The 10,013-nt window shown below is 36.2% G+C and overlaps 1 protein-coding gene across 3 annotated transcripts; it reads right to left on the minus strand.

Annotated features, from left to right (window-relative positions):
• Positions 1-958: 958 nt before the first annotated feature.
• LOC149001840 (25.3 kDa vesicle transport protein SEC22-1) lies at positions 959-9,762 on the minus strand. Of its 3 annotated transcripts, none has more exons than XM_089137622.1 (8): positions 9,585-9,761; positions 9,430-9,496; positions 7,930-8,038; positions 7,543-7,756; positions 6,043-6,203; positions 5,783-5,929; positions 3,313-3,389; positions 959-1,677 (listed from the first exon to the last, which is right to left on the minus strand). In XM_089137622.1, the coding sequence occupies exons 4-8, from the start codon at positions 7,728-7,730 to the stop codon at positions 1,594-1,596; spliced, it is 657 nt and encodes a 218-aa protein (XP_088993748.1). In that variant the 5' UTR covers positions 7,731-7,756; positions 7,930-8,038; positions 9,430-9,496; positions 9,585-9,761; the 3' UTR covers positions 959-1,593. The 3 variants fall into 3 exon arrangements, with proteins under 3 accessions (XP_088993748.1, XP_088993749.1, XP_088993750.1); XM_089137624.1 differs by having other exon boundaries at positions 1,591-1,677; positions 3,313-3,382; positions 9,585-9,762; XM_089137623.1 differs by lacking the exon at positions 9,430-9,496.
• Positions 9,763-10,013: the final 251 nt, after the last annotated feature.

Genomic DNA, 10,013 nt, shown 5'->3' on the forward strand with positions numbered 1-10,013 from the left:
TTTAGAATATTGGTGTCATCGATCTCACTAAGGCAGCAAAGCATAGCTTGTGTGCATAACCTTGTGCTTGATAAGAAAAAGCTTTAATCTTAACGTGAGCCGTCTCCAGAAAATGGATAGACATGACATGGAGATGAATCTTCAACTCTCTTGCCTAGTTTGATCTTTTCACTTATCCATTGAAACAACCATAGTACAACATTTCGCCAAATTTTGGTCGGTTCAGTAGTAACCATGACATTTTTATCAGCGATAATACCAAAAATTCACCAAATTTTGGACAACGTATCCTTTATTTTTTTTTTATTTCTCTCTTCTCTAGACCCCCTAAATCTTCTCTCTCCGACTTCATGGTATTGACATGATATACATAGTGTCAACACAGGTATATATTTGTATACTAATATTTTGATTTACTTTTTTAAAATAATGTCATAAAATTTCAATTTTGCCCATATGCAATTGGTAGGTGCCAATCAAGAACATCAATTTAATTGAAATTTTTAAACAAAACTAGCACATCAATTTAAGTGAAATTTTAAGCAAAACTAGGAATTCTAATGTATTTATTAGCATCAAATTATGATAGACACCAAATTTGAGTCCAAAATGACCTAAGGACTTGTTCAAATAGTTAATTTTATGAAGTCATAATTCATAAAATTAACTATTTGGTTGTGGAATAAAATTTTTGGATTCATCCTAAAAAAAATATTTGGTCAACATGAATTTTGCAAATGCACAAATGTGTAATTTTATAATGGTAATGAAATCTCTGGATTTCACCCTATACCCACAAATCTAAAGATTCACGTTTTAAGCGTGCAAAGATGAATCTTTAGATTTCATAAATCCAGAAATTTTCACAACCAAACGGGTATAAATCTCAAATTCATGAATCTGGAGATTTCAAATCTCTGGATTCATATAACGAAATAGGCCCTAAAATACTTTCGAAATGGGGATCCAAATCAGGCCAAAACTTGGCCATATATCGCTTTCTGCGGTTTGCCTGGTTCGCCGTCTAATTTCTGCAAAATTTCGGACACTGGAAACTACTCTTTTAAATACAAGTTTGCCCAACACCGATTGCAAAATGAAACCCTACACTCATAATTTTCTGGGAAAGTGCAGAAAGACGTGGATCTCCTAAATAGCTCCAAGTTCCAGTCACTCCAATGTGTGATGTAAAATGGTTGCCCTGAAACAATTAATGTCCTCAGTAATAATGCTTAGCATGATAACTGACACTATGCCAGTGTACCGGACTTCTACGAGCCTTTTTCTTTTCTTATTTTTTTTCCTTCAAAAAACCTAGTTTGATGTTGTATAAGCATGTATAATTTTGTTTTTTCAGTAGTTCTGAAAGGATTACTACAATTCAATTTCCCCACAGCAAAGCTTCTTGTCCCAACGGATACTTTCATGAACAAATACTTGTACTGGCCATGGTAACATAATGGAAGTGTCTCACTTGGATGAGAGACCCATTCTGCAGCATCTTGATGGCAATGTCTACAATACCTGCGAACCATGCAACAGAAATTTGGCTGGTCGGAACAGTTACTGCCGGAAATTCCACGAGAAGTGCAATCACCAGATCTTCTTTCTGACCCAAAAGAGCAGGATAACAACTCCAAACACAATGGCAACCGGTGCCCACTTCCGAATCAAAGCCTGCAATTGGTACCATTCATCAAACTAAAATAAATCCCAACAGACTTAAGAGACAATAAGGAACAGTGTATTTGCTATAAGTAGAACACAACACAGATTTTGACGTTTAAGTGACAATATCCTGGCATCATGACTTTTACAAATTATTTGAACTGCAACTTACAGAGAGTTGCATGTAAGCATCCACCACAGTTTAAAAAGTACCAACTGCTTCTAAGGGAAAAGGGAATAGTGTATTTGCTATAACTAGAACACAACTCTTAAGTGACAATATCTTGGCATCACGACTTTTACAAATTATTCTAGCTGCAACTTACAGAGAGTTGCATGTAAACAGCTACCACAATTTAAAGACTGACAAAAGCTAAAAGCATATTTATAACTAAATTCCGCATCAGAGTTGGAGAAAATTTCATATTCAAGCATGGATCCTCTCAGAATCCCTTGTCAAAAAATCCAACAAGATCGGATGTAAATCAATCTGATAATATGACTGAAGCACATAGGTCACAGTTAATTAAAAAATCAGAAATGCAATTCAGTCTGAGCTGCCAGCAGGGGGCCAAATCACAGTGCACACGAGCATCAACAGGGGAGAACTTTTGGTTACGTGAGGTTGGGGCAGTCATTTCACTTCCCTCTGACTCTGGGTACAGGGGCCACACTGCTAGGAAGGTTTTATTTCCCGTGTAACTTACTTGGACGAACTTGATGTCATTGAATTCCATATTTCAAATGCTGTTAAAAATAACAATACTACAATCTGTTTTCATTTAATTCGGGAATTAAACCCAAACTATCCAATCTCATCTATGCTATTACAGGATTGCACTGGAGAGAAAAAACAACCACAACCCCCTCCCCCTTTCGTCCCCCCTTTCAGGCAGTTATACTGCAAATAACAGCATTCTACGCAACAACAAACCAATCAACTATCAAAATCATTTGCTTTACTAATAGAGACCGCTGAGAAGTTCAGTGAGCACCATGCAACAATTTCATCACTAAAGCAAAAAACTCAACTTCTTTTGTATTTTTTTTTTTTTTTTTTTTTTGCTTTAGATATTTTTGTTTCAATTGATCAAATTACTGGTCATCGTTGAGAATGAGAAAAGGTTGGCCATAGTTTGGGATTTTCCAATGGTTAGTAAGCTAAAAGCATACTGTAGGAAACTTTGCCAATTTAAATTTTAACAGCAGTACACCCATAGAAGAATGGTTTCATCTCATGAATCATGAGTGCAAACTAGATCTTGGTCACACCTTTATCACACATCTTGTAATTCAACGCAGGAAGTGATTTCACATGTGCTAAAGAGAAGAAAACAAAAAGGTGCACTTTCATATGTTTGGAAGGACATTATAGAAACAAGACAAAGTATTAGGTGATCGGTTGATCTTTAGACTGATGTAGATATAGCAGAAGCTAGAAGTGGCTATCCTCGCACCGTTTTGTGATATATGAAGCATCATTGTCGTTGAGCAAAATCCAGCATTTTCATAATACAGCCAATGAATACAAAGATATCATAACTGGCAGATTCAATACTAAGATCATGGTTCAGCCCAAAGTTCTATTTAAGCAGTTCGGGAAGCTTTCAGCAATAAAGAATACATGGGGTCATCGAATAGTACCTGTCGATTGAGATCTTTGGCTTTATCAGCATAGACGCGAGATTCAGAAGTAAGCCGGCTTGACAATTCACTAACCTCTACAAAATTGGATATACAACGAGAAGTTACGTAGGAGTTTAAATAAGAACCATGACAATATATAATCGAAGACAATATGTATTTCTGCTTGAAAAATCAATAGAAAACTAGTGGAACAGTTTAAACAAGAAAATAAATATGAGAGGCAGTAATCATCTATTTTTAGGAAGCTTCCATCAAGAGCAAGCATTAAGATAATTTTTTTGGATGAACGAATAAATTCATTAACCAAAGCCCAGAAGGGGGAAGAAAAGAATGCACAAGGGAAAAAAAGAGGGGGGGAGGGGGAGGAGGAATCAACCAAGACAGAAGATACCACCAAATTAAATAGGAGAGTATTAATAATTCTCCCAAGTCTAAGTAACACTATGGTTTATTTAACATTAAGAAAAGAATGTACAAGCATTAAACTAGTTATTTGGTTCAAATCCACCCTTTCATAAATCTCCTCAGTTCTTTAGTCTGTCCAACCTTCTTCCTGAAAAGCTTAATTTAAATGAGTTTCAAGTAGAGGTCTTAAGTGAACAAGCAAGACAGAACAGACCACTTATTTAAATAGGAGAGTATTAATAAGTCTCCAAGTCTAAGTAACATCATGGTTAATCTAACTGTTTCATCATCTTTGTAAGCCAAATGGCCACGACAATCACACAGTTAGTCAAGAGCTAGTTGCATAGGATGATTCAACCTAATGTGATGATTAAGAAAAGAATGGCACTTTGGTACAGATCATAAGTCAATATTGCATGCCTGCTTGCCACAAGTTGGCTATAATCACTTACTAATTGCAAGAAAAGGTAATCTGTTCTATAAAATCAGGAGAATCATATTAACATGTCACAAATGTATACTTCAGAAAACTTGGCATCTTCTGTTGATGCAAGGTCCTTTCTATTTAAAGTTCGTCAAGTAAAAACATATCCTGAAGATCAACTAAAGGATAGGAATTTAATAATGCTCACTTTGGTATCATTTCTATCTTGTTTTTGGCCTATTTAAAAGAAATCATCGATGAAAACCATTTGGCAAACATCATAACATAATAGAGCACTGTATTAGAAACCATTCAGCAAGATTGGTAACTATAAAAAATAAAACTTAATAGACCAGTGGTAATATGGAGAAGAAGATGATGATGATGGGGAAAAGCTGTGCTTGGTAGCAGCTCCCCCCTTACAATTCATACATAAATAGAGTGTGGCTCAAAAAGCAATTAAAAACAGTGGTGGTAACCTCCCTAAATGCTAGGACCATAAAATTAGAAACTGACAAAAATAGAAAAAGGAAATACAACACAAAATAATAAATTTACAGTTATATTCATCCAAAGAAATACATATACAGTTTAGGAGTTACTGTTCACGTCAACAGTGCTCTGAGAGCCTAAACGATGGAAAGTTAGCATTGATGTTAGCCTTTTACAAAGACATGGGATCAAAGCCAATATATAGTTTAACTAGTGGGTGAAGACATTCCCACTTTAGAATTGACTGTTAATGGAACCTCTCACCTAAACAATTGTTAACTAGTCAAAGTTAAGCCATGGAAACTAAGGATATTGTACAGCAAAAGCACCAGAAATGTACCCTTCTAATTGCCTCTCCAGCCCCATCACTACTTATAGCTTCTAAAATTTAGAAACAAGTAAAGAGCAAAGAAAGCTTTCTTCTTTTTGCCCTCCATTTAATGATAGATAATATGGGGGTAGGTGGGTTTCTGAATTCTGGCAAAGTGGCAATGATATATTCCTACTTGCATCCAAATCTTCTTATATATCTGACACTTGTAATGCTTGTAATATTATAGTTTAGAACCCTGTTTTTCCATTTTTAGAAATAGGCAAAATAAGTCAATGTTAATGGTGAAAGAAGAAATTTTGATCCAGTCACTCAGGCTCTCAGCATTTTGTCTCTTAATATATATTTCTTTCTTTTCCAGTCTCCTCCTCTGTGACAAAACAATTGGCAATGGTTGGCTTCCACGGGCTGGTTTGATGCCTGGTTTCTAGAAGTTGTAATGCAGAAGGGCAGTGCAGATCCAGCAGTTGGGTGCAGGGGAAGTGGTGGTAAATACATGACTTGGGGGTGTGGGACAGGGGGAATTGCTGCAAGTAAATCCAAAAGAGTATTTTACCCTTCAATTTTGCAACATGCTCCTAAAATGTCGGCATAAATGCCCAAAAACTGTTCCTGACCAAAACAGAAAAATGGTCTAGATTTAGAAATGGTTTTTCTATTGCTGTCATTCTTTTAACATTCATAAATGATATCGAACAACTGCAAAATCATTTCCATATCAGAGAACAAACATAACATTATCTTCCGATGATGCAGTACTCTGCTATGAGCTAAATAAATGAAACAATCACAATACGAAATAGGATTGAACTCACGGTCCAATTTTTCTCCAACGCCAAGAACTTCTTGTACGTTTCGAGTCATTATTTGGTGTACTTCATAGAGTTCATCATTTAACTTTGCAAGGTTCCGCTGGGTACGTGTATCCAAGTATAATTTCTTGGTCTTCTGTATGAATGTATCTTCCAAACAGAAAATGAAGAAAATAAGAGATCCAGTATGATATAATAAGAATGAGCAAAAGTAGATGAATGAGGATAATTTAAAGAGCCTGAAAATTTGTGCAAAGAAATACCAAATTTAATGAAGGCATACGGTCTTGCAGCAGTTTCAATTTGGTTCCCATTGATCCTCTCGAACTCATTCTTGAGGTCTTCAAGATATTGAAATGCAAGTTTCTTTGGATAAGCTCTATCACACATTGTCAGATAACATACACGACCTTCAATAATATAGCTGTCAATGTGGGTCAAGGCAAAATTTTATTTTCAAGAAGGTGAACTTGCAAGAAAAAACAACGGGAAAGCCCTTAACTGATACTAAAGTTTTCCTGTTTCAAGGAGCAAAAAAGAAAGCAGGACAGCAATAATTCAGGATAACATGCTTCTAATCGATGTTCAATCATATTGTTATAAATGTTTAATGTAATGAGGACCCTAGTAGATATATACATGATAGTTTACACCACAGCTTCTGGAGAGTAATGAGTCAAAATTTGGTTAATTTGTTAAACAGAAAGCATATGAACCCCGTTAAGCATAAAATGTACAAAGTTGAAAATAGAGAGTCCAGAGAATGATTTGGCTTGTCAAAACTGACAGAGGCCCTTTATTATTTATGGATGGCATATGAAGTACAAGCATGTTTTGATTAATTGGTGCTAAGTCACATAATACTCAGCATCCTTAGCCTCTACATACATTGACCCCATACAGGTAAACCTGTATCCTTCACAAATTTAGAAGATACTTTGTGGCATAACTTCCCCCCCCCCCCCCCAAAAAAAAAAATTCCTGTTTTGTGGGTTTGATCTACCAACATTTTTTCTGTAATGTTCTCTTGACTCAATTATAATTCATTTCATATATCTGCTACTTTTGTTTCTCAGTTTCAGTTCTTTCAATAAGGGTTTCCATTCTCTTTAATCCCATAATTTCATCAAAGCTTCCAGTCAATTTAAACATCGCATAATGCAAAATACTTTATACCTTGCCTCCCTCTATCGGGTATAAACTTGTCCAGAGATATGGATCCATCAGATCTAGAATCTAGAATTTATTCTTGTTTTGAAAAATTAATTTTCTGATTTGCATACATTTCAGTTCCCTTCTTTACTTTCCTAAAATACATTAGCCACAAGTAAGCGTATAGGCCAGCCAACACCAATTTTTCAGCCTCATCAGTTGGCTGGTTCTTTGGCTAGTGATCATCTTTGTTAATGCCCTATTGTACCCTAAATTGATGTCCCTATAATTCTGTCCGATGGGTTCATTCCCAAATCTGTCCAAATAGGATTTGGTATGCAATTCCATTCCAATCACATAATGCTTAAATAATTTCCAATTCTTTCTGACAACCTGGCATATTGGTGAATATAAGGAGCACATATTTCTTTTAATTGCAATCAATTTCCACTGTCAGTTATTCTACATGTAACTGGTTCAATGAAAAGATATAAATTAATAAAACAAAAAGTGAGAATCAAAAAGGATAAGATCAGCTTAGCACATGTGGAAAGGCATACAACAAATCACAAGGAATAAGAGCATCAATTTGAACACACAATAAAGGATACTGAAACACATAAGGACCAGTTTCAAGGGACATTCTTGAAGCCTCATTCTGGCCCTTTGACAGGTTCTTGAACAAAGACTTGGCCTGCTGCTTGTAGAATTCAGCATTTTTCACATCACGGCCATCATCAAGCCCTTCAGCTAGAGGGAGACCATCAGTAACCCGAGCTATCATTGTCAGGTTCACCATCTTCGCTGTTCAGGTTCTCAAATACACTACAAACAATATGGGAGGGGAAAAAATCAGCAGCAATGTGGAACAAACTCAATAAACTGATAGCTGAATAAGCAATCTAGATACAGATAAAACCATTCAACGTTTAACAGATACAAAGAAAATGGAGAAGAAATGTTCTATCTCCAAGTTCTTTACTAACAGACATACTTACCAGTGGTGAATATTTCTCTTCCCAGTCCTTCAAACCGTCACAGGCCAAATGCTAGAGACTGGGTAAAATGCAGCTCTATAATCTCAAATTTGAGACAGCTCACCTAAACCTGAAGCAGACCATCATCCAAATTGTTTTTTCAAGTGTCACAACAATGAATGTGTAGCACACATTAGATGAGGAAGCATATCAAGAATTCAAGATAAATCAATATTGCATAGTTAGTACAAATGAATAGCTCCTGATATCTCGATAAGTAATCTAGTCTCCCTCGGTTTAACGAGAAAAAACAGCTAACTATTTCTTTTATGTTGCAAATATCTTCTACATCACATCTCTCAGCATCTATCATCCAGTGGTCAATGTCAGCATGATTTTAATACCTCAAGGTGGAGTTACAAAATTGTAAAAATTTTGTGACAAAGTGGCAATTCCAGGTGAAAGTCACAACATGACGGGCTATATATGGGAAAAGAAGACACAAAAATTGCATGCGGGTAATCCAAGGTGCACCTTCCAGCTGTAAGTTCAATTTGACTAAAGGATGACTCCACACAGCCGTTAAAAGGTAAACTATTGAAGCAAAAGACATGCACCATCAGGTTGAACATACTCATGCTACCATTTAGCAGCAATAAATTGGTAAGTTCTTCATCTAAGTCATCCATTTCCAACTACATGAACTAGTGCGCTAGAAACACTATCAGTGGAACATTTTCCACTGCATCTGTTGTCAAACCATCAATCCAAAGTCCCATCACAACATCATCCCCTCCGGTGGAAAAAAATTGACCAATACACTAATGAAAATATACGCAAAAGAGTTCAGAAAATTTTGAAAGAGCTGCTTTCTGTTTTAAAATTCAGTATAGACCTAACAGTAAGTGCTCCAGCCTTAGTTAGGAAGAAGACATTGCTAATGCATTCCACCATAACCCATAACCCCAGAACCCACAAAAACACAATCAGAAACAGATACAAAACAGTCTATTATTTTTCTACAGAAGAAAAGATAGTCGGGTAAGTATTTCACCCGGAATGTAGCTATAAGGAAAAATGTTGATGAACCTGAGTGACTTATATCTGAATTTCAGCTACGGAAAATGTGTCCTAGTTATTCACAGAGCTAAGAAAAAGAAGACAATCCCCATTTGAATTGCATCCACTACTGCTTGTGAACACAGACCTAATATCATCAATATTATAGTCTCCCATGCAAAACTTACAGGGAGATGAAAGGACTGATGGATACAAAATAACCATTACAGTTAAAGAAGCAATTGATCAGGGAGACATGTAATGCCAACAGGGTAACCCAATAATCAACATACAAGGCTAGAAGAAAATAATCTAAATTTCAAAAAATTTTCAAGGGCTTTGAAACCTAGAAGATTAACTTCATTCAACATGCATGCGTGTTTGAAATCATCAATGTAAGAGTCAAATTGTTCTTAGCTCTTCATCCAACCAATGAAACACCGAATGACAGCAGAAACAAACCTCATTCTCAAGTAAGCCCTTCTTTTTCAAATCCCTCTCAAGAGAGGAATTGCAAGAGATTGCAGATCTGCTCGAGATAAAGTAGTCGCCGGGAATTAGTTGGGCCTACGCAGATAAACGTCACTTTCCAAGAGAGAGAGAGAGAGAGTGCATACCAAGTGTCTCTGCCGGAGTTAGGGCTGGTAAGCACCAACCAAATGAGCGGAGAATTCACCGGAGCCACCGCAAAGATGACACAGGAAAAGACTTCAAGTCTCAAGTAAGATCGGCAGAAAGACTTAGTCGAGGCCTCTGAGGGTCGACGGGTTTTCAAATCTTCTCCATTAAAAAGTTAGAAAACAATAATAAAATATAAAAATAAATGAAGACGACGGCTAGGAAGGCCAGAACAGAAATCAACTTGATTGCAGTCTTATGAGACGTCCAAATGGAATCTACTAAAAATGAGTCTTATTACTTATATGCAGTGAGGGATTTATTTAGGAGCATAGCACAATATTTGGTATGTGTTTTTAGGGCAAATAAGAAATTCATTGACTAACATAAGCGTTGAATCTCTATCCTGACAGATAAGGGATTTTATT

Source organism: Hakea prostrata, chromosome 10, assembly GCF_041222555.1.
Source record: "Hakea prostrata isolate BN-2017 chromosome 10, UWA_Hpros_2, whole genome shotgun sequence".
Classification (NCBI taxonomy): domain Eukaryota; kingdom Viridiplantae; phylum Streptophyta; class Magnoliopsida; order Proteales; family Proteaceae; genus Hakea; species Hakea prostrata.

Coding starts and splice junctions, on each gene's coding strand:
- LOC149001840 (XM_089137623.1), bottom strand. CDS start 7,730: ATGGTGAACCTGACAATGATAGCTCGGGTTACTGATGGTCTCCCTCTA. Junction 5,930..6,042: donor GTATGCCTTCATTAAATTTG/GTATTTCTTTGC, acceptor TCTGTTTGGAAG/ATACATTCATACAGAAGACC. Junction 1,678..3,312: donor CCAAAGATCTCAATCGACAG/GTACTATTCGAT, acceptor TACCAATTGCAG/GCTTTGATTCGGAAGTGGGC.